General features: G+C 41.4%; 3 protein-coding genes and 1 non-coding gene across 5 annotated transcripts; 2 read left to right on the forward strand and 2 right to left on the reverse strand.

Annotated features, from left to right (window-relative positions):
- Nucleotides 1-3,207: 3,207 nt before the first annotated feature.
- On the reverse strand, nucleotides 3,208-6,247 carry LOC115691369 (peroxidase 24-like). Of its 2 annotated transcripts, XM_056306371.1 has the most exons (5): nucleotides 6,164-6,247; nucleotides 5,861-6,107; nucleotides 5,156-5,347; nucleotides 4,429-4,594; nucleotides 3,208-3,799 (listed from the first exon to the last, which is right to left on the reverse strand). In XM_056306371.1, exons 2-5 carry the CDS (start codon nucleotides 6,074-6,076, stop codon nucleotides 3,396-3,398), a joined length of 978 nt encoding a protein of 325 aa, XP_056162346.1. In that variant the 5' UTR covers nucleotides 6,077-6,107; nucleotides 6,164-6,247; the 3' UTR covers nucleotides 3,208-3,395. The 2 variants fall into 2 exon arrangements, with proteins under 2 accessions (XP_056162346.1, XP_056162345.1); XM_056306370.1 differs by lacking the exon at nucleotides 6,164-6,247 and having other exon boundaries at nucleotides 5,861-6,138.
- Nucleotides 6,248-9,385: 3,138 nt separating this feature from the next.
- Nucleotides 9,386-15,041, reverse strand: LOC115691368 (uncharacterized). The gene is made up of 8 exons (XM_030617976.2): nucleotides 14,739-15,041; nucleotides 13,940-14,362; nucleotides 10,779-12,928; nucleotides 10,430-10,699; nucleotides 10,268-10,348; nucleotides 10,060-10,171; nucleotides 9,900-9,966; nucleotides 9,386-9,620 (listed from the first exon to the last, which is right to left on the reverse strand). Exons 1-8 carry the CDS (start codon nucleotides 14,866-14,868, stop codon nucleotides 9,524-9,526), a joined length of 3,330 nt encoding a protein of 1,109 aa, XP_030473836.2. The 5' UTR covers nucleotides 14,869-15,041; the 3' UTR covers nucleotides 9,386-9,523.
- Nucleotides 15,042-15,830: 789 nt separating this feature from the next.
- TRNAP-AGG (transfer RNA proline (anticodon AGG)) lies at nucleotides 15,831-15,902 on the forward strand. Its single transcript has one exon. It is a non-coding gene; the product is annotated as a tRNA-Pro (tRNA).
- Nucleotides 15,903-22,514: 6,612 nt separating this feature from the next.
- Nucleotides 22,515-23,233, forward strand: LOC115691370 (classical arabinogalactan protein 26-like). Its single transcript, XM_030617978.2, has one exon. It carries the CDS (start codon nucleotides 22,560-22,562, stop codon nucleotides 23,019-23,021), a length of 462 nt encoding a protein of 153 aa, XP_030473838.2. The 5' UTR covers nucleotides 22,515-22,559; the 3' UTR covers nucleotides 23,022-23,233.
- The last annotated feature ends 1,419 nt before the right edge of the window (nucleotides 23,234-24,652 follow it).

Here is a 24,652-nt window from a genome sequence, read left to right on the forward strand (position 1 = left end):
TTAAGCATTTGGGTGATATGCTTAACTGGTTCAAACCATTAGGAGCTTGGAAATGCATGTTTCGGGAACAACTTAGAGCCTATAGACCCAATCCAGAATTGCATACAATAGTCCTATTTCACAGGCCATGGGTTTTTATTCGTCCAAATGGAGACATGAGCAAAACTCCATGTGATGTAGGAGTAACTACCTACAAACTTCAGCCAATTCCAGAAAAGTTTTTCAAAACCCTTCCATATAAAATCTCGATACTTCCCTAGGAATATAGAGAACTCCAGAGATTTCTATATCAATACAACCAAGTGATACCACCAGAAGTATGGCTAACTAGTTCTAGCGACGTGTCTTGGGATCATCCAGCTGATCACAAGTATCAGGTGATAATTGATATAGCATTGGGAAAATATTATGGCATAGATATGTAAGCTGATATGGATGTTGTTGTCGCTACCTTGGATCTTACTGCCTCATCCTCATCTCAAGAGGCATCGTCATCATCTCAAGATCCTCAATCACAGGATCTATGGGGAGGGCTATTATCACAAGACCCGTATGATTACAATGAGCTACAACTAGTACTCAGCCTAGGCCTTGACAAAAATAGTCCGTCACTACAAGTAGAAAATTTTTCCCAACCTGCTATTTCATCATGTCTTGCTAATATTGCCTCAAGCTCTACAAACGTTCCAGGTACTTTCTATGAGTCTTACTGGCAAAGACAATTGTCTTCGGAACTTCATGAAGATGTAGGCCTAGAGTTTGCGGAAATTGAACGAATTCTCAAGTTTTACAGGAAACAAAATGACGGAGATAGTTTGGACAGCTCTGATGATTACAACACTGAGGAACCCTTCCATAAATATGATCTTTGAAGCCTTGCCAAGTGTGTTGAAAAAATTAACTCGTTGTGTTTGAAAAATCAGCCCAATTTTCGAAAAGTATTGTTCATGTACTGTTCATGCACTATTCGACACTGTAGCAGTACTGTAGCAAGAAGAAAAACGTGTAGAAACAAAGAAAAATCGTCGTTTGAAAGTGTTTCAGTCGTCTGTTAGTTGTAAAAGTCTTTAAGTGTCACTTGTCAGTCTTTATTGTCGCTTGTCAAAGTTTTCTTTGCCGTCTGTTAGTTATAAAAGCCTTTATGGCCAGTTGAAAAGTGTCGAATTATTGGTGATTTTAAGAACTTCACCAATAATTAAGCTGTTTGTCTACTTTTGTGCCTATATATAAGGCAATGCTTGTAAAGTTCGGGGACATGATATGCTTCTCAAGAAATAAAACTTGTGTGCATTATGAGTCCTTGAATCTTCACTTCTACCTTTTTGCCTAGTATGGTTCTCTAAACAAATGTATGTGCGCTAATTAGTCCTGGTAGTATATTTTGCACTTGCCATGGTATGGAACTTGTGCGTCAAAATTTTGTTACTATAATGCAATTCTAAGGTGCGAATCAAAATTCCAAGAGAGGCTTGGTGGCTAAAAGGCAGTCCCTTTTATAAAGGCCTTGGCTTCCTTGATTTGCATCTTAGCCTTCCTTATAATAGGTTTAGGACTTTTTGGACAATTTTCTCATAACTGCCTCTAGTAGCTTTAGCTCATTACTTCTCACTAGGGGTGAGCATTGTCCAGGTGGGCGGTTCCCACCCTAGAACTGGGAACCGTCCACTAAGGACCGATTCCGAAAAATTGAAATTGGGAACCGTCCATTGGTTCCATGGACACACCCGGGAACCGGATCGGTCGGTCCGGTTCCCGGGTGGGTCCATGGAACCGATTCCACTAGCTAAGGACGGAGACGAAAAAACGGAGATGGAGAGTCGAAGATGGTGAGGTGAGCATTGACCGTGAAGGGTGAGAGAGTGAGAGTGAGCATGAGGCGAAAGCGAAAGAAGGTATTTCTTGGCTCAATGTGAGGCTGTAAATGTTGAGCAAGTTAGGTTTAGTTTAAGGATTTAGGAATTTTATTTTTTTAAATTAAAAAATAAATAAATATATTATATTTATTGTTATATTACCGGTCCTGCCCAGGTGGGCGGGCGGGCGAGCAGTTCTATGCCTGGAACCGAAAACCAGACCGGTATCCATCGATTCCCAAAAATTGAAACCGGGAACCGAACCAGTTCCCTTAGGAACCACTGGTTCCGATCCGGTTCCGAGCGGTCTCGAGCGATTTTCGATTCTTTTGCACATCCCTACTTCTCATGTAAAGATTTGCATAACATTGCATCTATATATTAGATCTGCATAATTACAAAAAATCCATTGACATAGAACAAGCACGTAATGTCTGTTTCACATTTTATTTTTTGGGCGGGGGGAGCTCTTTTGTAGTAGCACTACCAATATGAGATGTGTCTGAACATTTTTTTATTGGTTTAAAGTACCTAACCTAAGCTAAATTATTGTAAGCAGAAAAGATTGGCTGAAATAAGACCAAAAAGGACCATGCTCGAACTCGATTGTCACTCTCTCTAAATTCAAAAAATTGTGGCTGGAGGATCTCCTCCGTAATTCTCAAGAATGACAGTGACCGTTAGCCTAGCGGCGCTCTATAAAAAATTATGACTTGTTTGATGGGAGATTGGGTTTTGTCCTCACTCATTTCTTCCGCTTAAAAAACAATAACTATTCTCTTAAGGCAGCTCTCAATCTATTATTATTATTATTTTTTAATCTTTCTATATATTTATTCGATTCTACACGCGCGCATAGAGCTGCTCAACTCTGTCATGCATAATTAACACCCTTCAATAGGAGGAAAAATGCCACGCAATTGCAATAGTAAATTGTTGGCCGCCGTGAACGGATCCTGAGAACACCATAGCTAGAAACTAGAAATACAGTAATGAATTCAATGGATTTGTGCATCCGATTTGAAATTCATCGTTCTTGATGAGAAATGACGACAATTCAAAGCGCAAGTGCTTCTTCTCAATTACCCTCTGAATCACTAGCTCAATGAGATTGCCCTTCATGACGCAATTCTGTAACTACTCTTTATGCGAGTTTGTTTTGTGCATCAGGGTTAGAGGAGGAATTTCAGCTTTATTTATAGAGTTTACAGCCATGTCCTCTCATCACGGGTCGGACTCAACTCGGCCCATATAAGTCAAGTTCATATTAGACTAATTAAGAACATTTATATCTTACCTTATTAGATCAAGCCTGTAAAACGGTAAATTATAATCTCAATTAATGTAGTCCACATAAAAAAAAAACTCTTAACATAAATCACACTCTCCCAATATAAATCTTGCACAAAAAACCTATTGCCATAGCCAAATGATCCTCCACCTACTTCTTATTAACCTTTTGCTCTCAAAACACATACATAACCGAAAAAGAAACTATAAAAGTTCACACCAAATTAAAACCCACATTTTTCCACGAGACTTCTAATTAATCACATTACATTTCTTCCGGATCTCGCCATCGCTCCCCGTGAGCACCTCAACCGCGCCCATCCGCTTCATCGACTGGCCGAACTCGGTGAAGAAGGAGTCCTGGTCTACCAACTCGTCGACGATCTTGCTCGACTCCTCGTCGGTCAGGAGTGCTGCGTCGGATTGGAAGAGGCCCTGTTTTTGGTTCAAGGCTGTGTAGTAGTGGCTGTCGAAGGAGAGGGAGCTCCCGGGGTCCATCGCGACGGTGGTGGTGGTGTCGGAGAGCGTCTTGCACTGGGCCTTCAGTTGGGAGGCGTAGGTTGGGTTGAGGGAAGGGTCTTGGTCTCCTTTGCCGGTGAAGTTGTAGAGCCTGTTGCTGAAGAAGTTGCAGTGCCCGACCCCAATTGTGTGCCCACCTGATGACCAGATATCCAGCATACTTCATTAATTAACTAATCAATTCATCTTCTCTTCTAATTTTGATTAGTGATTACTTTGTCCTCGTGTAATGTCAAGTGAATGTCCAAGTCTGTGTCTTGCTCATATCGAGAAAAGCTTGGGTGTTTTCCATGGTGTGTTTTTCTTTCACTTGAAAGAAACCAAAATCTACATAAATATGAAATTTTGAAACCAATCTTCGCCCACGAATATCGTGCTCCGGTTGCCCATTCCATATAAAATAGAATGTGTGGTCCAACTTACACCGTTACTAATTAATAGCAACGGCATATGTTAAGCAACCAAATAAAAGAATTGTTTGTAATGATCCTCTGTTACACCTGAACAAAAGAGTTCGAATAATTTTGCCGTGGACTTCAATGCTAGAATACTTTGTTTTGTTTTAAAAAAAAAAGGGGGTTTCTATTTTATATTTTTTAGAGATAAAAAACCTGGTACAATTATTGTGTATTTTTACATAATTTTTTTTTACAAAAAGATAGGTATCGTAGAGCAGAATATTGACTTACTAGACATTATTACCTACCCAAGATAACATGGCTAATTTTGACCATATGAAACGTGATTCGTTTGTTTAATAATGTACCTGATAAGACAACAAGGTCATGGAGAGTGAGGCTCTTGTTGGCAAAAGATTGCTTGAGAGATGTGAAGTTGAAAAATGGAGAAGGAATATTGGAAAGTGCTTCTGATTGGCGGGAGATTCTCCCATCTCTTCTTCCTGTCAACACCTCCCACATCGACTTTTGGAACTGCAAAATCACAATTGATTGGTGCAATAATGTGAGCTCCAACAAAAATGTCAAATTAATGTAAATCGTGATATAAATCCCACTATTAGTGGGAGTTTTCAACAGCCAGAAGCAAGAGAAAACTTTAATTTTGGAAAAAAAAATTATAATTTCAAAAGAAAAGATGTAGATTTGTTTCTAAAGTTGATTGAAGTTACTGAACTTTTTCATAGTACCGTGCCGTGATACATTTTGTAGAAGCAAAAAGCATTCAATTGGATTACGATAAGTTAGGATGTCTATATATTTTTTATTATCTACCTATAGATTGATGACGAATCGAAATATGGTTTGGGCCGATGTACCTGTGGGGTCGAAAATAGTATCAAAAAAGACAGATGAACTTTAGCTAGATAGCCTAGTGTCGCCATTGGATGGTCCAAAAGCTTTTTCCACGATAGTTTTTGCTCAAGGGCACGTGTGAAAGGAGTGTTGATGAGGTTATCAAAATTCTACTAACTCACATTGAAAAGTTTAACGTACCGAAACAAACTCAAGTTTTCATCACCCCGAAAGTCTTACTTGGAAAGAGACAGAGTCTCTAGCAGCTAAGGCTACGATGTCGGCACAGGAGACGACGCATGGGCATGTTTCCTCCAGCTTCTCCTTGATCTCGTCTATCACGTCGAACCCCGTTAGCGACTGGTTCGGAACGGCCGCCTTCTCCGCCTTGTTGTTTGCCGTCGAGTCCAGCAAAACCGAGCCGTCGCAGCCCTACACAGATGAAGTGATGCAATCAAACACAGATGAAATATTACCACTTGAAACTCTCCTTCTGCAACCATGCATGTAAGCATACATGTTTTACCTTGCGCGATGACATGGAACAATGAAATGATTCTTCTAAAAAATATATCCGTTCTCGGTGCAATCTAGACATAGCACGAGACTCGTGTATGCACAAAACTTGAGTATTTCATGAACAAATATATATGCTCTGGATGACCGTGTAGGACAGTAGATCAAAAGATGGTAATTCATGCACAAGGCGAGTTCACCGGCCCGTCACGCTCGCATGCATCCTTGAATGAAGGTGACTTTCATCGGGTCATACTATAGCCTCGTATAACTAGTTTTACTCACGCAAGTCAAGTGCATATAATTTCAATATCATCTTCTTTTTAGATGGAGAGATTGCCGATTGCCTAGTGAGAGAGTCCCAGCATAGGTGCGGCTTCGGGATTAATCTATGCATGGATGATATAGTGTGTGTATATACAAACGTACCCTGACGAAGCAATCGTGGAAGTGCATCCTCAAGAACTTGGCGGGCAAAGCCGAGTTGCTAGCGACATGCTTCCACGTGATATTCTGCACTATCTCCTCAGCGAGAGGACATGCGCTCTTGTAGAAATTCTTCCTTAAATCCCCTCCTTCTGAATCTCCTATGTGCCCAAAGAAGACAACTACAGTGATCGCCAACGCTAAGCTCATTGTATTCATCCTCTCTCTCTCTCTCTCTCTCTCTCTCTCTCTCTCTCTCTCTCTCTCTCTCTCTCTCTCTCTCTCTCTCTCTCTCAATCAATCAACTAGTAAGGCATGCATGTTCATGCATACTTTCATCCTTTATATAGGGGACCCAAAGGCAAAACAAAGCAACAGGGTTTCCATTTTTCGCAGGGTTCACTGATTACATCATTGTTATTTGCTAAAAAGGTGGGGAAGCAAGGTGAGATCACAAAGCAAGCAAAGCCCGATCATGGTCAAAAGAGCTTTAATTTGACTTGTCGTGTTGCTCCAAGTCTGCGGAGATACGAAGTGTATTTGGTTAAAGGGTGACCTAAACTACGATGGCTGGTTTGAAAAACTGGCGGTGCGAAAATCAGTGAAAAATGGCGATAGCGACTACGGTGGGACTATGCTACTAGGGCTTCTGGAAAACGACTCGCCGGGGATCGGAATTCCTTGTGGCAGGTGAAGAAAAATCCATCTTCCTGTTCAAAGACGCAGCATTTCAACGTTTCGTCCTTTTAAAATCTGCAAGTCGCCCATAAAAAGCTCGTGGTGACATGCATGGCTTCATATTCTTCGATGACATATATAACCTAATGGATGTTCTAGTTGGTGCCAACTGTGAATACCAAATCCCCTCCTAACAAGGTTGAATATGATCAGCACTGAAATGATGAGAAAATCCCCCATTCTTTTTGTTCCCCCGTCATTATCACACGTATTAGTTGCATCCGCCGGACCTCTCTTGCATGGATAACAACGGCAGTGCAGTATCAGGATAAATGACCCACCAGAAGCCGAGGTTTGGCAAGTCAAAGTTGACAGTATCTGCGAGGTCTCTAAGTGGTTTCCAGTACGATAGCCTTCTTTAAGAACACCGAATTTGTCATACAAATCATATATAAGTTTAGGGTCGTACACGACTTGACCGGAATACAATTGTAAAGAAAAAAAGTGTATCATGCTATATGTATACCAAAATGTGGAGACCATATAGCTCTCTCATCGTGCATTATCATATAGATCGGGCGCATTTTCATTTGAACAAGTAATGTCGGTCCAGGGTGAGGTTTCACCATTCAACGTCGCGCTCGGTAGAAAAGCAAAGGGAAAAATAACATAAATCTTCGATTTGGCAAAGACATGGGTAATTAATAAAAGTAAAACCCTACCTTTACTTTGCAATCTAAGCTCATAAGATATACTGAGACGACAATAAAGCAAGTAGCGACATGTAAGTGCAACATCCACGTCCGACGCTAGGTCATGTGTGAGAATATTAGAACATACTAAAGTCCCTCTCCTTGCCTTATGAATTAGGCTTAGCATACCCATTCTGACTTTCATCCCTCTCCTTACTTAATGAATTAGGACGAGCTGCTTTCACTCCTAGACTTGCTCAGAAAGAAAGAAAGTGAAGGAAGGGAATTTCACATTCACGCTACGACCCTAATGCTTTCGATCTCTTCATCACAGGATAGGCCACGACCAAGCGAATATCCTTTGCTCCGTTAAAAAGTAACACGTTCCCGGATATCCTCGTAGAAGGTGCGTAGCATTTATGCAGACAACGTATTGAAGTAATGAAAACACAACTCAGAGAACGTTAGACACCTTTTCAAATATAAAATTTTGATTAATTTGGATGCGTCACTTCGTCAAAACTGCTCTTATAGTGGTCAACTTGTCATAAATTAACAAAAGATCACAGAATTAATAAAAGACTAATCACAAAAACAACTTTCAAAATGTCACGAGGAACCTTAGGTTGAAAAAGGAAGTTCACCTTAATCGATACTTCTACTAGGCACAACTCATCTACCTAATTAATGAAGAACTTTTCGCCATTGTCGTCAATTTCTTTTGCAGACATGCCTATCGGATTGTTCACTGGACTGGAAACAGAGAACGTGGCCGCGGACATAACATAGTATCAACATCATGAAGCACGTATTTGGCAAATGGGAAGTCCCAAGCTCCTGCATTTTGGTGAAAGAAATTGATTCTCCGAAAGAATAATAGGAGGAATGCCATTGGTCGATTTCGCGGGAAGTAAATGGAACGAGAAGGAACGGCGGCCAAATAGCCTTCTAGTCCATCCATGAATGACAACTGATGAGTGAGATTGCCTCGTGAAGGAAATTGATTCGACCTACTACAGCACAGTGCCAAAGTGTGTCGTACCTCTCATCTCAATCACGTAATATTTCCGTAAGAGCTGATAATTTTCAATTCATGATCAAATAAGCAGATTGGAAAGGCTTGCGCAATAACGTACCTAGACAACAAAGGGTGTGGCCCGATCAAAAAAAAAAAAAAAAAACAAAGGGTGTGGGTGTGGGAAATTCAGGCCATGTCATTAGATATTGCATCGGTTCACATCACGACCAAAACAGAACAGCAAATTTCATCCCACACGATGATAAATCGCTGCTTCTATTAAAATTCATCAAAACATGTCAACTCCGCGTCAATTTCGAGTTAACTTGTGTTGGTGTCTGTTCAATTTCTGAGTTTCTCTCAATAAGTTCGTGTCATGCTCGGGTATTACCCATTGTCGCTTCCCACCACAACACGCAGGATATCGTCACCCATTTTTACTTAGTTTAGAGAAACCTCATAAACGGAAGAAAATGGGGACAGCGAGAAAGAGAAAGATGTAGAAATATAAACAACTTTCGAAACGAAGAGGACTAAATAGGAACAACAGGGATCCACCAAAGAAGATCCTTCTACTTCTCTTTTTTCAAAAGAAGAAGGATCCACACAAAATCGATGAAAGGGAAGAGATTTGAGTGAATGAAAAGGAAAAGAACAAGGGATGAATTCAACTTTTGTGATCCACATAACAACATTCAGTTTTCTAACAAAGATAAATGAATCCAAATGACACATAAGAGTACCGTCCAATGAGAATGGCTTTCTTGCCCATTAATTAGAATGGATAGGCAGGTTAAACTCTTCCCTGCCAAATGGACTGTGGATTGGCACAATCTATTCCGTAAACAATTATGTGGTGTCCTTGGCTGAAGAAATTTGCCCATAAAATCTTCCACAGTTCAATAAACACCATAATATATCTACACTTAGCAATCTTTTCGTCTTTAGGAATGCTGAAAATTTAAGTAAAAGCTGCAGAAAATATAACAATCTAATTCCAGTAAAAGTTGGAGAATTCTTTTGCAATTCACTTCATTTTGATAGCAGCTTTAGAATCCATTTCATTGCAAAACAAGAAAGAATCAATTGAATGGTAGTCCTAAACAACACCCCCCCCCCCCCTTCTTGCATAATAAAGTGTTCTAGACAAATAAATAATTTCATTTGAACAACATGTGTGAACTCGGTACAGCATACTATGTACATAACACTGCATAGCTATAGTATCAAGCCAAGGCCACCATATGCAGGCGTTAGGACAGAAGAGGCTTACCCCTTCTATTTATGTTTGGCCACAGGAACAAAATTGTGACCATCTTTTTTAAGCCAAATCGTCGAGCGAGTTCTTTTAACATGATCTGCAAAGAGACGGTGCCTGCAATCATGTAAAGCAAGTATATTAGGAACACCAAAGTGAAAACTTGCTGTAGCATTCAAATACTCATTTCAAGCTCTCTAAAATTTGATAATTGATGTTCTGGCATAAGAACGACTTAAAACGGATTAAAAACAAGAATAAGTTAGAAGACAGATAATGGCCCCAGAGAATAATAATGATAAAGAAATTCTAAGACAGATGAAAAAACCACCCTCCAACTCTCTTGCACAAAAACATTTCATTTTTGTTCACAGTAGTACGTTCGAGGAAACTGACCTTTCATATTCCAGCTTTTGAGTAACTATCCCGTTCAGCAGTAGCTCTGAACTATATACTGTTACACCTGCATGTACAAGAGAACATGATCAAGTCTCTATATGTTGCAGTTTAAAGGGATAAAGACAGTACCCACAAAAAAAAAATCATCACTCTTGACCTTTCTCAAGGAAAGGAAGGCACATGTTGTAGTCGTCCTCACAGGATAAAATCAACAAATCATCTGCTAATTTATCATCTCTCAAAGCAGATCTTCCAATTCTCTCTACTGGCTGAAGTCATTCAAAAGTCAGAATAACATAAGAATTTGAACTGACATTACCGTGCTGTTAACAAAAAATGCTTCAGATAAGCTATGTACTACATACTTGGCCACCAACTGCTCTGACTAGACTTGATATTATGTCTTTACCAGGCTTTACATTTGAGGTGATCAAAACTCTTCGACCCTGCGGAGATACCGTTTTGAATGCGCTGACAAAATAACAATGATCCTATGATGACCTAGGTAAAGACGAATCAAACCTTACCAGTAAAAGTGGATGCTGGCATGCGCGTGCCAATGAAACAGGCATACTAAAGCCAAATTGCTTCTCCTTCTTGGCATCTCTTAGTATGTAATTTCTCTCATCGAGAAAGCAGTTAGCTTGTCCACAACTCTCAAGCCATAAATGGGTAACTACCGGCTTTCCAGAAGCAATTGCTTCTAACATATTTCTTGTACGCACAAATTTATCTGTTATGAAATGCGTGGCTTCAGCAATAGAAGACACTGCAGAAGCTCCTAGACGAGCCAAAATCTGTAGAAGAGAACCATGAGATACAGTTTAAACAAAATGTGATTCCTTGCTAAAAAAATCAGAAAATCACAGCTAATACCTTTTTCTGCTGCTTGATAATATCATCATCCAAGTGGTGGCTGTACAAGACACTAATGTCACTCATGTCTCTCCTCTTCCGCATATCCTTGTATGATGAAGAAGGTCGTGGTCCTGATGCATTTAAGCTCTTAATTTCGTTCCTGAGGTATGATCTTGAAAGGTTCTTCTTGCACGATGGATACATATAACCATTCCCCACACAAACCGGCGAAGCATCATTGAAGGGCGTTAAACAGTTAATAGGAGTAGTATGAGCTGAATTTCCATTACATTTTTCTCTTGGAGTATGACCTAACATGGCATTTGATTCTGTATTCTCAGTGGATGATGTGGCGCCCACATCTCCGTTTCTTTCAGACAGCCCAATCGCGTCAGTCATGTTTAAACCCTTAGCTAACGGTTCCCTATCCAACTTGAAAGAAGTGGTCTCGCTAGCGGCATTCTCTAGTCCTGATTCAAAATTTTGAGCTGGCAACTGTACTTCCAGATCACCCTTACTAGTAGCATCAGATTTCATCCGTTTTTGTCTAACAGACCTCTTGCCCCTTTCTACTGCAAGGACCTTCTCCGGTGAATTTCCTCTAGCCTTGACCATTGAATCATCATCACTTTTTTTGCTACTTCTTCCTTCTCGGGTGCTTCTTTTCCTTTTACAGACCCCAACATTCTCTGCACTCTCTGTTGCTTTCTTGTGGTTACTTAATAAACTTTCTGTCCTTTGCACTTGATTAACTGCCAAGGAAGATCTGGTTCGCCTAGCAATGGGTGTTAAGAAACCACCTTTGCCTAGTAATTGCTGCTTGCTGGCGAAAGTAACTCCATTCGCTGTTCTGGTGACATGTTGTTTAGCAAACTCACCAGCTTGGCGTCTTCTGAGAGATTCCCTGTTTTTATGCTGTAAGTTCTCGGAAGGCAATTTATTCAACTTTTCGCTCATATTGGCAGTAAGGCCAGTCATATCCAACATGTGAGTTCTTTGTCCCGGACTGCGGCACCTCTTCTTATCCTTAGAACGCTTCTGCAGTGAGATGGATGGCTTTTTACTTTGTTCATTATCATCTCTCTTTGTGCTTCTCAACTTTCTTGTAGAAATGCTGATGTCACAATTATCCTCCCTAGGAAGGGCCTCCCCCTGGCATAATTCTTCCATAGCCTCTGCAGCCAGTTGAGTGTCAAAGCCTACATTGAGCATGTCTGGCACACAAGCATCACCAGCAATTGCCCCCGAGTTGTCTCTTGAAGAATCTATCTTAGACTGTTCATCCAACTGGTTTGCAAGATCCCTTTTGAGATTCATTTCAGCCGCTTTGGCCACCATCTGACTTTTTCCACCCATTCTCCAAATTGCTTTTGAATCAGAATGAAGTACGCCATTTATTTTGCAGGGAGCACTTGATGGTTCGTCCCTTTCTCCATGACCATCTTGTTTTCTGTTTCTGTGCTTCCTGGGCAAGGTCACGGATCTGCACTTACTGCTCCCACCATCAAAGAAATCTTCCTTCCGCCTGCAGAAAATATCTCCACCACCCTCATCCTCGCGTCCATCATCCCAGTCAAAAACCTCTGCTCTTACAGTTATTCTACTTGCACTCTTGGCCAAATTCTGTGGCCCTTTTGCACTCGAGATTGATAATGGTTTTCTTCCAACAGTGTTTCCAAAGTCAAGCTCTTCATGAAGTTGCTCGGCATTGTCCTTCAGAAACCTGTCAACAAAATCAAGTGCGTTTGCCTGTGAAAGTTCTCCTGGTTCTTGCGATTCTACATAGCTTAATCCAGCAAGTTTGTCATTTCCAAGAGGAACTTCCTTCGAGTCAGCTGTCTCATCAGGCATATTGTCAACATCCTCTGCAAAGAGTCGTCTAACAGTGCAACTCCCAATTTTGCACTTCTTCCCATGTTCCATCTCCTCCGTCTTCTCAATAGAAGTCTCAGCATCACATTCCTGATCAAATTCTTCACCAGATTTAAGAGAAGCATCTCGGAAAGATGTCCCGTTATCTTCACCAGCCTGTTCTTCTGAAGACTGCCTCATGCTCCGGAGAGAACATGACGCACTGCTAGCACCATTCAGGTACATGCTGCGAGCAGCTAAACCAGATGCTCGGAGAGATGCTGCACGAATTGAAGTAAACCCCCTCCTGACAGAACCTGAGCAAGAGAAGAACAGGATAAAGAACAAGAAAGCAGTACAACAATTACAAGGCAGGAGCACTGACATACCATACGATTAACCATTATTAACAAACTAAAACATTAAGTTCGAAAGAAGAATAACTTCCTAATTTCCTAATCTGTATCACACTGACACAGATGATCAAGATCTGAAATGGCAGAAAACAACATAGGTGCACCATCATGGAAGTGAATAATTACTACAAAAAAGCTGCAACAGAACATTCATAGATTCAGTATTCAACCATGCTTATAAGGACCTAAGCCAGAAATTGGCATTTTGGAAATACAATTCCCTACTAAACAAAGAGAGTTAATCAGTCATCTTTACGGTCTCAAGAATACTATTTGACATTCCTGCAAAAAAGAATAAGAATAATATTTGACATGACACACCATAACAAGAAGTGATGCAGCAATGTGAATAATTCATTCAAAAGCGACAGCCAAGAATCTCAAAAACATGATTGTCATTCTTGGCAGGGATTAAATTCATTGCTAGACACAAATTTCAACTATGCGATTTGTTTTAAGAAAGAAAATAGCATGTAAGTTTTCCACACGAGAGCGAAAAACATACTGTTCACCACCAACGGTGCGGTACCTTCATACCATAGTGGTACAAGAGAAATAAAAGCAAAGCAACAACAGAATGTCAGACTCGAGAGGAAATGATAAACTCAGGAGAACACAAGACAGGGATAAAGTGGATTCATTGCTGTACTTGCATGTTTTCAAAGTGGGTGAGTACAAGATAATATATCTGAATGAGCATCCAATAAAAGATCTCCCTGCTACTAATGTTTCGTCAATCTTCACAATGATATGTTTCTTGGGATGATTTCCCAACCAACAAACAATCCATCCTATGCAATAAACAAAAATAAATCCACCTAGCAACTAGGCAGAAAAGACGGACATAAGTCGTTTGTATGGCTTACGAATATGATTAGACATTAAGCTCAGGTAGAATCTGAACAAGCTCACCTGAATTGCACGGTTCATCAGTTAAAGCAGCGGATTGCTCCCTGGCCTTGCTATCCTTGCTAAACGAACCGGGGGACATCCTCTCATCTCTAGAATAACCGCCTTTCCCGTGCGAACCACCACCTGATATCTCGTCATCAGAACCCAGGACTTCAGTTCCACCGGTATCTTCACTCTGACTATCAAAAACGACTTGAGTATCATATGCATCTAATAAGATCTGTGTCTCAACATTCCCAATGCCATCTTCGCAATCAACTACTTGAGTTTCACCGCCAAAATCGACCAATTGGGTCTCTCCACCCGTATCTAGGATCTGAGTCTCGAATGCGCCATCTAACGGGACAGTATCATCGAACCGCATCGTGCTTTCTACATAAAGCTCCTCATCCAAGGTCTCTCCTTTCATCGCGTCACCGCATTCTGTCAACGGCAACACAGCATATCAGAAAAGCTCGGACAACACCAACTACGGATAACACAATCGAAACAAATCATGCCGAAACACATTCACATGCAGACGTATCCCACTCATTTTATAAACTTTCTCTTTTCCTCCAGAACTAGGGAAAACCCTGCCAAACAAAATCCAACTGATTGATTGCGATCCTCCATACGATCGCAAAGACGCAAAAAAGATGTTTTTTTTCCCAGATATTGGTTGCAAAACTTAGAGAAATCCTGCCGAAACACATTCAAAATGCAAGAATCATCCCCAAAGTTGCAAAATTTCATATCTCCTCACAGTAATTTCACAGAACAGTCCGCAACCCACAAACGAAGGGGCTTCTCGGCTTACCAGGGGACGGATAGCGTGAGGATTCGCGATCGGTGGGCAGGGTTCCAGCCGCAACGGAATCGGAATTGGGGATCGCCGTATCGGGCTCTCCGCCATCGCCGCCGCCGCCGACGACGACGACCGAGGCCATTTCCTCCGCTTCAGCCGCAGGTACACGCCGGCGTCATCGGATTGGGCTCGCCACCGAGAACCACCGGAGGAATCAGTGGTCTGCGTTGATGGTCACTATGAGAGAGAGATAGAGAGAGAGAGAGAGAGAGAGAGAGAGGGATTAGGGTTTGGAGGGAAGTTGGAGGGAAAGTGAGAGTGGGAGGCGCTTTTGGAGGGAATGCTCCGTGCCCCCCTCACCATCGGATTCGCAAGTGCAAAAAGACCACCAGGACCATGAGCCGACCGGATCGGACCGGACCGGCCTGTTCAGGGTGATTTTGAGGGCGCACCGGTTTGGTTTTTGGTTCCGATCTTTTGGAATTGGTAATTTTCGATCCGATTTCCAATTTCCTGAGTGGAACCTCCCATTGGGACCGGACCGATATGCATACATCTCGCCTGAGTGGGAAAGTTCATTCAGTTTTTACCAAGGCTTGGTATCAAGCTGCTTTCCAATTTGTTTTTGGTGGGGTAGGGGGTTCATAATCAAGCTGCTTTTTCTTTTGAAACGTAGCATCTCGAGCATCAAATTAGATTGAATGCTGACGAATTTGTTCTGCTGAGTGCTAAGCTAAGCTTTGCTTGACCATGGCGCAGCACATGGAGTGTGGTCCAGCAATTTCAGGAAATTTTAATGGTGGGTTCACGGAAGAAAACCCACAAAGGAAATGTCACCCCAGAATGGAAATGAGTAGTTACAGAACACATTGAATGGAAAGAGAAAAAAGATACTAACAACCACAAATCACAAAATAAAAAAAGCATGTGACCGGTTCGGTCCGATTCTAGGACCTGGTGTGCCGGTTTCCTGTTCCAGGACCAGGTGAGCTAGTTCCCGATTCTTGGGTGAGAGCCCGACCATTTGTGAATTGATTATGCTAAGTAAAAACTGTATATGATATATTAATTATATATTAGTGGGAGAATCTCTGTGACAAAAATGGGCATTTGGTCTAGTGGTATGATTCTCGCTTAGGGTGCGAGAGGTCCCGAGTTCAATTCTCGGAATGCCCCTTTTCCTTCATTTTCCTTTTCCATGTCTTGTTTATTTATGTTATTTTATTGTTTCACTGAAGAATTTCTTTAACTTTCCCTACTGTTGTTTTTTTGTTTTGCTATTTACATGGGACGTCAAACAGCTTGTGTCAATAAAAAAAAAAACAGAAACGAAAGGAATTATTTTAAGATTTTCTACTCATTCTATTTTATATAATAAAAATCTTGAAGTAGCAGTTTGAACCAAGATTAGACCTGAGAGGGTCGCTGCACCCGGCTGCTTGGGGCCGGAGCAAGTAATTCGCCTCTCCTAATTACGGGTGAAACTGAATCAAGCTACTAGCAAGAAGTAGGGGGTGTACAAAACAAATCGCCCAAATCGAGAACTATCCGAACTGAATTGAATTGGCCAGTTGGGTCCAGTTCCCAAGAGTGTTGGTCCGGTTCCTAGTTCCTAAAAGTGGAACTGGTATCCGGGTGGTCCGGTTTCCGATTCCAAGGGGGAACCGGACTAACTACATATACTTTTTTTATTTTTTATTTCTTCAAAAAAATTAGTAAAATGTAAACTAAACCCTAAGTGAACTTCATTGACAAAAAATAGTAAAATGTGAACTAAACCCTACGCGACCGGTTCCTGGTTCTACCTTGGAACCGAACTGGACCGGGAATTGATCCCCCCTAGTGAGTAGTTCGGGCTTGATTGAATGGGTATTCGTGATTGACTCGTTTGATTTTGAGACAAGCTCGAGTTTGAGCTACTCTATTATTTTGTCGACTCAAGCTTTATCAGTTCTCAGCTCAATAGGCTCGTCAGCCTAATCGAGCTTATATTATTTTTGTAAAGAGATAATTAAAAGTAAATAAGATTATCCACAAAATTATACAACATACCCCTATCATTCGAGCTTTTTTAAGGTTGAGCTCAAGTATATTCGTAAATTGATTTCAGTTGAGTCAAGTTGAGTCGAGTATCTTGATTTTCTAGTTGAGTTAAGCTTGAAAGGAAAATCGTAATAATCCATCGAGTTCAAGTTGAGTTTCGAGCTCAACTTGATGCAAGTCAAGTCGAGCTCGAGCTCAGAACTGTATCGGCCTGACCCGACTTAATTACGCTTCTATTCCTAGGTGGGCATTGCAATTGTATTCTCGACCAATAAAGTAAGTTCCCACATCTACCCTACTAGCTAAACATCATCGAGTGATTGACTTATGGATGTTTTGGCATAACAAATTCATTTCTTTCTTCCATTTTTACACAAAAAAATAAGAATACGACGATATAAACAACCAAGTTATATAAAACCAGCGTATCGATACGCATTTTTTCTATTCGTAGACAAAATCTCAATTTGTCATTTTTGTACGTAATTTCTACTTACCAATCATAGTTTCATTCTACAATGTTCATAGTACTACAAGAATAGAACAGGGGAAGAGGTACATTAAAAGTTCCAAAGATTTTAAGGAAGTACATTTGAGTCCTGTGCATTTCTTTTTTTTCCTGTACATTTTACAAAGTCGAAGAAATTCTAACTCGATTCGTGCGATCTATGAGGGCGAGCTTGGCCGCTACTCATCATAAAATGGAAAGATCTGCCGGTCCAGTTTTCAGATTTCCAAATAGCCCATTGCCCTAAAGAGTCTAATAAATTAACAGATTGGATTGTCAAAACCCATAGATTTAAGGCCCTTCCTTACAATTGGATATCCATCCCATGGGACTAGCCATTGTCTTGTATTTGCGCTTTAAAAAAAAATGAAATGGATTCTACCGACCAAAGAAAAAATTTAAATCCTAACCTTTTGAACTTTATGCTATTATGCTCTAATCTCGTAATATTATCCAAGATTTCTATCACAACTATGCAAAATAACAAATGGGCTTCTGTCAAATATTGCTTCTATGACATGACTATGAGAATCAATAAGAAAAGAATGAAGTACAGATGTTAGCTAAACAAGGAAAAACCCACTTATTAAGGAAAACCACTTCTGACCAAAAAAAAAAAGGAAAACCATAAAAAATGACCTTTCAAATCCCGAATTATACATACCTTCTAAAACCTTACTACATAACGATAAAGGGTTTTGAGCTATCCTTCATGCCTCTTTCCCCGGCATAGCCTTGTTAAAATAAATCAAGTCTCGGAATCCAAGGCCTCCACGGTCCTTTCTAAATTTCAAGCATTCCCATTTCTTCCAATTTAAGTGGTCTTCTTCTCAATGGCTTTGCAAATAAATACTGGTATCTTGAAAATCGATATAGCATATTGGGAAAGAGTTTGTACCACCGCTTTAATCAAAATTTCCTTACCCGCTGAGGTACGAGCACTGATCGAAACCCTAATGTTCCTCAAGTCTCGATCCGAAGAGGAGATGGAAGTAGGAACATATCACGTCGATCTGATAAATTGTCTTTCAGACTCAGGGCAGATCACTTGGGAGCTGCATGTGCTTATCAGTGAAGCCCATAGTCTATTGAAGCCTTTCTCGAAGCTGAAAATGACCCATATAATAGAGTGGTTGATTGGGTTGTAAAAGCTCAAAGAAGAAAGTATTTATCGAGTAATTGGGTCCTCTATCCCCCCTCGGACCTTTGGGATTTAATTTGTTCCGAAGCTTATGGAATGTATTCACGAACTTTATCCTAGTAAATGAATATGTTTTGTCTGACCGAAAAGAAAATCCCAAATTAAATCAGCCAAAATTAACTGAAAAATGTTGATCATCGATCGATCATAGGTGCCTCGATTCATGCACGGGTTGCTCGTGAATGCCTTCATATACCGATTGAAATATAGATTTTGAACCTCAAATTTTTGGCAATTCGAATCCCTTACTTTAATATTTTTTATTGTTTGTATTATTCTGTTGTACTTAAACCAACGGGTCTTATTATTCTAGTGATGTTTTATACCTGTAGATGACTAAATAAACTTTTGATTAACTTTTCGTGGTTCAATCCAAAATTAAAGGGTTTCGCTGATATGAAGCATCCCGAGAATTGAAATTGAGAACTCTCACATCCGAGACCAGAATCATAATGGAAAATTGTCCAAAAAATCCTAAACATAGTACAATTTTTCCAATTCAGTTCTAAACCTTTTAATTATATCAATTGAGTTTTAAACATTTTTACGTTTTTCCAATTGAGTCCATCCGACTAATTTTGGTCGGAAATCATTGACGTAGACACCGGTTGTTCTACATGGCATGGCTAGTGCTAAAGTGTATAATTTTTAATAATATTTTACTATTTTTTCAAATTTTATTTATTATTATTATTTTTATTTATCTTCCCTTCTTCCTCTAGCTGGCTGCCGGGCCTCGACAATAGGCCAGAGGCGGGCCGGTGAGGTCAACCTCATTGGCCTCTGGTGAAGCTTGCCCCTGTCGACCACTGGTGAGGGGGAGCCTTGCCTGCCCTTGGCAAGGTCGACCTCGCCGTTGGTGGGAGAGGTCTAGTCTTGCTAGGGAAGGAAAAAAAAAAGAAAGAGAAAGAAAAGAACAAAAAAGTAAAAAAAAAAAAAAAATATTACTAGAAATTATCCACGTCAGCACTGGTCGAGCCATGTATGATGGTTGGCATCCACGTAAGAGATTTTCGGGCAAAATTGGCTGGATGGACTCAATTGGCATAATTAAAAGTAGGGGTGAGTGGTTCTCAGTCCGATCCGGTCCAACCCAAGAACTGGAAACTGGATCGGGAGGACCGGTTCCCAGTTTCTAGGACCGGGGATCGGACCGGCTACTAGCCGGCGACTAGTCGTGGGACCGTAGACCGGTTCCAATGGGACCAATCGGACATGCATTTCACTCAAGTGCCATTGAATCTGGGCTCAATTCATTTCTCCATCTCGTTTTCGAGTGTTTTCCTGGTTTTCATACTAGTAAGCAAAGGAAAAGCCGAGCTATTCGTCGGATCAATTAATCTTTTTTTCTCCATAAGTCATATGGGAAAATCACGTAAAATCGGCAATAGATTGTGACTGACGTATTTAAAGAACGCGATTAATCAAGGAAAACTAGCATCTATTAATAGTTGGCCGACCGTTCTCTGTTCTCATCTTGCACTTCAGCTTCGGTTGAAGCCATGTGCATTGAAAATTTTTCAGCTTATTTTCACCTTTTACAAGAGGGTCCATAAAAGCAAACTGTTGAAATGTGTCGGTCCGGTCCAGTCTAGTTCCCACCCTAGAATCGGGAACCGGACTGCCCGGAAACCGGTTCTACTTTTAGGAATCGGGACCCGGACCGATATTCCTTAGAACTGGACCGAACTGGTTTATCCGGTCCGGTCCCGGTTTGGCGATCCATCTTGCTCACCTCTAATTAAAAGGTTTATGATTAAATTGATCAAAGTGCAATAGATTTGAAACTTTTTAGGTAATTTTTCCCGAACCATAATACTAGACCCAAAAATCTGCAATTTGCTCAAATGATCCATCTTCGTAAGTCACTCCAATATAGACTGATGTCACGTCCTCATGCAACCCTTTTGGCTGGTGTGCCAACGTCTTATTTTTCATCAATATTTGCTTGACATTCATTATTTGGTGAAGACAATACGCAAAAGCAATATAACTACACATGCACATGCAGGACCCCGCAAAAATTTAATTGTTTCTTCACTCGATCAATGTTGTCACTATCCTTGCTTCCAAAGTTTGGTGCGAGAGGTCCGACCAAAAAAAAAAAAAAAAGTTTGGTGCGAGACATTAATTCATGTGGGAATATAGAATTTCGTTTTATCTTGACTTGGTCACTCAAGCTAGTCAAGCATATAGATATACGAAAACATTTCATATTCACGGGAAAAAATTGGGTCGGGTCAGGTCCAGTACGGGTTGCGAAGTTGTATTACATAAAAATGAGTCAATTTAGGCAGAGCAATTTCTGGCCAATCTGTTTCATAGATCTAATGGAAAACATTCATAAATTTCTTTCGGCATTTCGAAATTTATATTATCCCGATACGAGGGTCGATCTATCCAGTTATTAGGTCTAATGCTTTTTGAAAATTTTAATTTCTGTGAACGATAATTGATAAATATATAAATATATACGCATATATAATGGAATTAATTTCTCTTTCTCACTCATTGTCTTTAAGCTGTGGGTGGAATTTTGTCTGTTCATGGGTTGGCTCGCTGGAACCCGTGATTCGCGGTGGAACATATTCTCAGTCGCGCCTTCATTATTGAAGGCATCCTAGGGATCCGCACATCGAAACTTGATTACGAATTAATGTTTGGACATTTGTAGTTTCGGATCGACTGGTCATTGCTAAAGAATGTGGACTATCTATTGGGTATTTTTAATTTTGGATGGTTTGATTTGACGCATTCAGTAGTAACGATTGGCTTCCCGGTCATCGATTGAGTAATGATGAGTATTATATTGCCAAAATTTTTTGGTTGTATACGAATTAATGTTTAGAGTGGTTATGAAAAATCAAAGGGTTGTGTTAACATAGACCATAATTACATCTCATTGTCGCAATTGCTTTCTAAGACAGGTGATTGACGGCTGTGATCCTCGAGCAGAGATCTTCTCTTTTTAAATACGGTGCTTTCGCTAGAAATATAAGCACGATTGGGTCGAGGATTGGAGAAGATGAAAGGGAAGGGGAGAGCATTGGGATTGAAAGCTTCAAGTCAAGTGAAGCATCTACATTTGGCCGTCGGCCGGACGCGTACGACACATTGAGCGAATAAGATGCGGGAAAAGGGAAAGAGTGAGAAAGAGGAAGGGGAAGCCATGGCTTCCTTCCTTCTCTGTTATCTCCTTAATGTTTTCTCCCTAAGAAAGAGTGACGCGGCAGTAGGAAGTTACTATTAGTAGAGTACTGAACAACACTAAAACTATGTAAACTCTTGTTTGCGTCCATGCTCAATTGTATGACTGATCGAAATTCTCACACTGATTTGCTTTTCCATAAAGGAAAAACCTTCGCCAACATTCTCAAAGGAGTCGAGTTTTAGCCCTCCATCGGCTTCACGAGATGTAATGCCCTATGGCTTGGCCGGACCGATCAAGCTAACCCCAAATGGAGTTGCATGAAATTAGGCATAATTCATAGATCTTACGTAATTAAAGCTCCTCATTAATATTCTCGAATTGGTTAATCACATGTACGAACAGGATCTCCCGTTATTACGCTCAACCACTATAGTAATCTTACCTTTATGAAACCCATCATCATCAATGCAAGCTTCACTTGTGCCCCTCGAACATGGGGATGATTACCTCTTCGGGAGATGACAATGCAAAGAAGAGACAAAACCCTCAGACAACATCCCCCCATGATCCAACGCATCATTTTGAACTCAAATAATTGTCCTCGACTCGATCCTCCTATCATTTCTCTCATCACGGGTCATGCGTGGTTAGAGCGAGAGAGAGAGAGAGAGAAATCGCCGAATCACAACAAAAGTCCCACCCTCTCCCATCCTCCCTTGTCTCTCTTCCCTCCAAACCTAGCCAACCTGTATCCTCCCATGACAGCCCAATGATCCCCCGCCAAGTGGCGCCCTGCCCCCACACCCCTCCCCGGGTCGCACACCCTTTTGAGTTTTGATCATAATGGCTCAAAACCCCACCAGCACTCCCCCTAAGCTGAAGCTCAAGAAAGATAAAGAAACGATCGACACTCTCCACCACGGCTAAGGGATGTTCAGGAAAAGGCATCATTTCTTGATCATTAGCATGGTGTCTCCTTGGCTCGTGTCGTCAGCAATCATTGTGTCCCTCGCCGCTCTGCCCTCGCACTCCCTGCCTTCCGGGCTCGGCCCGGCGACGCTGCCCGCCACCGCGATCCCGTCCTCGCCCGCCCTGTCGTCGGAACCTCTCGTGCCGCCTTTCCAAGAGCTCTCGCCGGACATCGCCCCGCTCCTGCCCTCCCCGGGGGGCTCCGCGCCGGCCTCCGGCGGCTCCTCCTCCATGCCCACCATCCCTTCCACCCCGAGCCCGCCGAACCCGGACGACGACCCTCTCGGCCTGGACTCCGCGGTCGCGCCGGAGAGCTCGTTCATGGCTTCCTTCGCAATCACCGCAAAGCCAATTGAGGCCATGAATGTGGTGGCATTGTCTATTTGGGCAGCATTTTGGGCAATGCAGCTTCTGAAAATGTGAGCTTCTTCTTTTTTCTTTTTTCTTTTTTCTTTTTCTCTTTTCGGGTAATTACTAGGAAAATTAAATTGATATGGGCATGGTGGGTGCGCACCAGTTCATCGAAAGCGATGACATTCATTACTTTTATAATGTAATTCAGATTTCATGTACATTTACTCCCTCTTTTGTGCAGTAATTTGCTCTTCTTTTAGAAACAAAAAAGTTCCACGGTATTTGTCGAATCACATACTTCTTTTTCGAGTCTATTTTTAGTCGCGACGAGGCGGCGTCGGGGCTAATTTTCGGGCACCCACCCGATTAGGTCCGCCTGTATCGTCAAAGAAACCGAATCCGAGATTTCGCGGTTCTCGAGGAAAAATTTGCATTTCGTGGTAAAATTTTTGCTAAGATTCCTGAGGGTCATTTTTTGGGGAGCAGGGGGAAAGCGAGGGTGAATTAGGTGACCGGATAAAGCAGGGGAAATCAGTCGGTCACATGTGGGGATTACCTAATCAAAGTGGTTTTGGTGCAATGATTAGAGCGATAATTCAAGGTTTGGGTAACTGGATTTGACCGTGATTTTATCTATCAATATTTATACTTTAGGTTTTAGAAAGGAGTCGGTGGTCATGTGATCCAATAAGGATACTATGACTTAGGTGCCTAGTTGCATTATTGCACGGGCCAATGGAAAATGTCATGTGAAAGAGCTAGCGGTAGGAACACAATGTGGGGGTGTGTGTGTGTGTGTGACCGTAGGTTTAGAGGATCACGAGATTACCCGAATTCTCTCTCTCGATCTCTCTCGATATTCCAAAGGCACTGGTGCGGAAATCCGATTACCTGAATGCTCACAGTACCCTACAGCAAGTCGAATAAATCCGCTACGATCAGCCTTTGGCCTGTGTAGGTGGCTCTGAGCTCGGAACAGTTTGTACCCAATTGATGAGATATCAACGAGTGGCTGCCCAGCTAAGACTAGCCTTTGGCCTGTGCAGGAGGCCCTGACCCAGAATGGCTTGTATGCAATTGATGAGATATGAATGGGTAGCCTTTAATTTCGAGACTCGATGTCTTAACTAACTGCACCAACCTTAAAGGTCACACGATTTACTATAGTCTGTTTTTTTGCTCTTTAAAAAAATTTACAAACCATTTAAAGGAGAAATCATCTCAAATCTAAACCGATGGTGAGAAGAATAGAATCTTATCCTCCGTCGCGGCATATGCCTCGTTCGGTTATTCAAGATGGATGCTTTTTATCTTTCGCTCTCCTCTTACCTTTTGTGTCAAAATGGGCATTCGATTCGTATCATATTATTTGTTTTGAAGAGGAGTTGTGAGCAAGCAGTCATAGAAGGTCCAGTTGTGAGTGAAACATGCAATGGCATTTGCATGTCGAAAGAGGAGGAGAGGACAGGGCAACCGCAAGCATTTCATTGCACTAGTGCCGCTTGTTAAGCTGACTATCATATGGTCAAAGGCAAAATTGTGCTTCGAGTCTCGTCGGCTCAGGTCGGAGTCCAAGCAAGTCTAGCCGCTCGAAACACGCCGACCATTGTAGCATTAAGACATGAGAAGGGTTTCAAATGAGTTCCAAAGGCCTACGGCTCATGACATGCTTGACGAACACGATGCCAACGGATGCTGAT

Source organism: Syzygium oleosum, unplaced genomic scaffold (assembly GCF_021117445.2).
Source record: "Syzygium oleosum isolate NSW1041296 unplaced genomic scaffold, Sole_v2.1 Sole_v2.43, whole genome shotgun sequence".
NCBI classification, from domain to species: Eukaryota; Viridiplantae; Streptophyta; class Magnoliopsida; order Myrtales; family Myrtaceae; genus Syzygium; species Syzygium oleosum.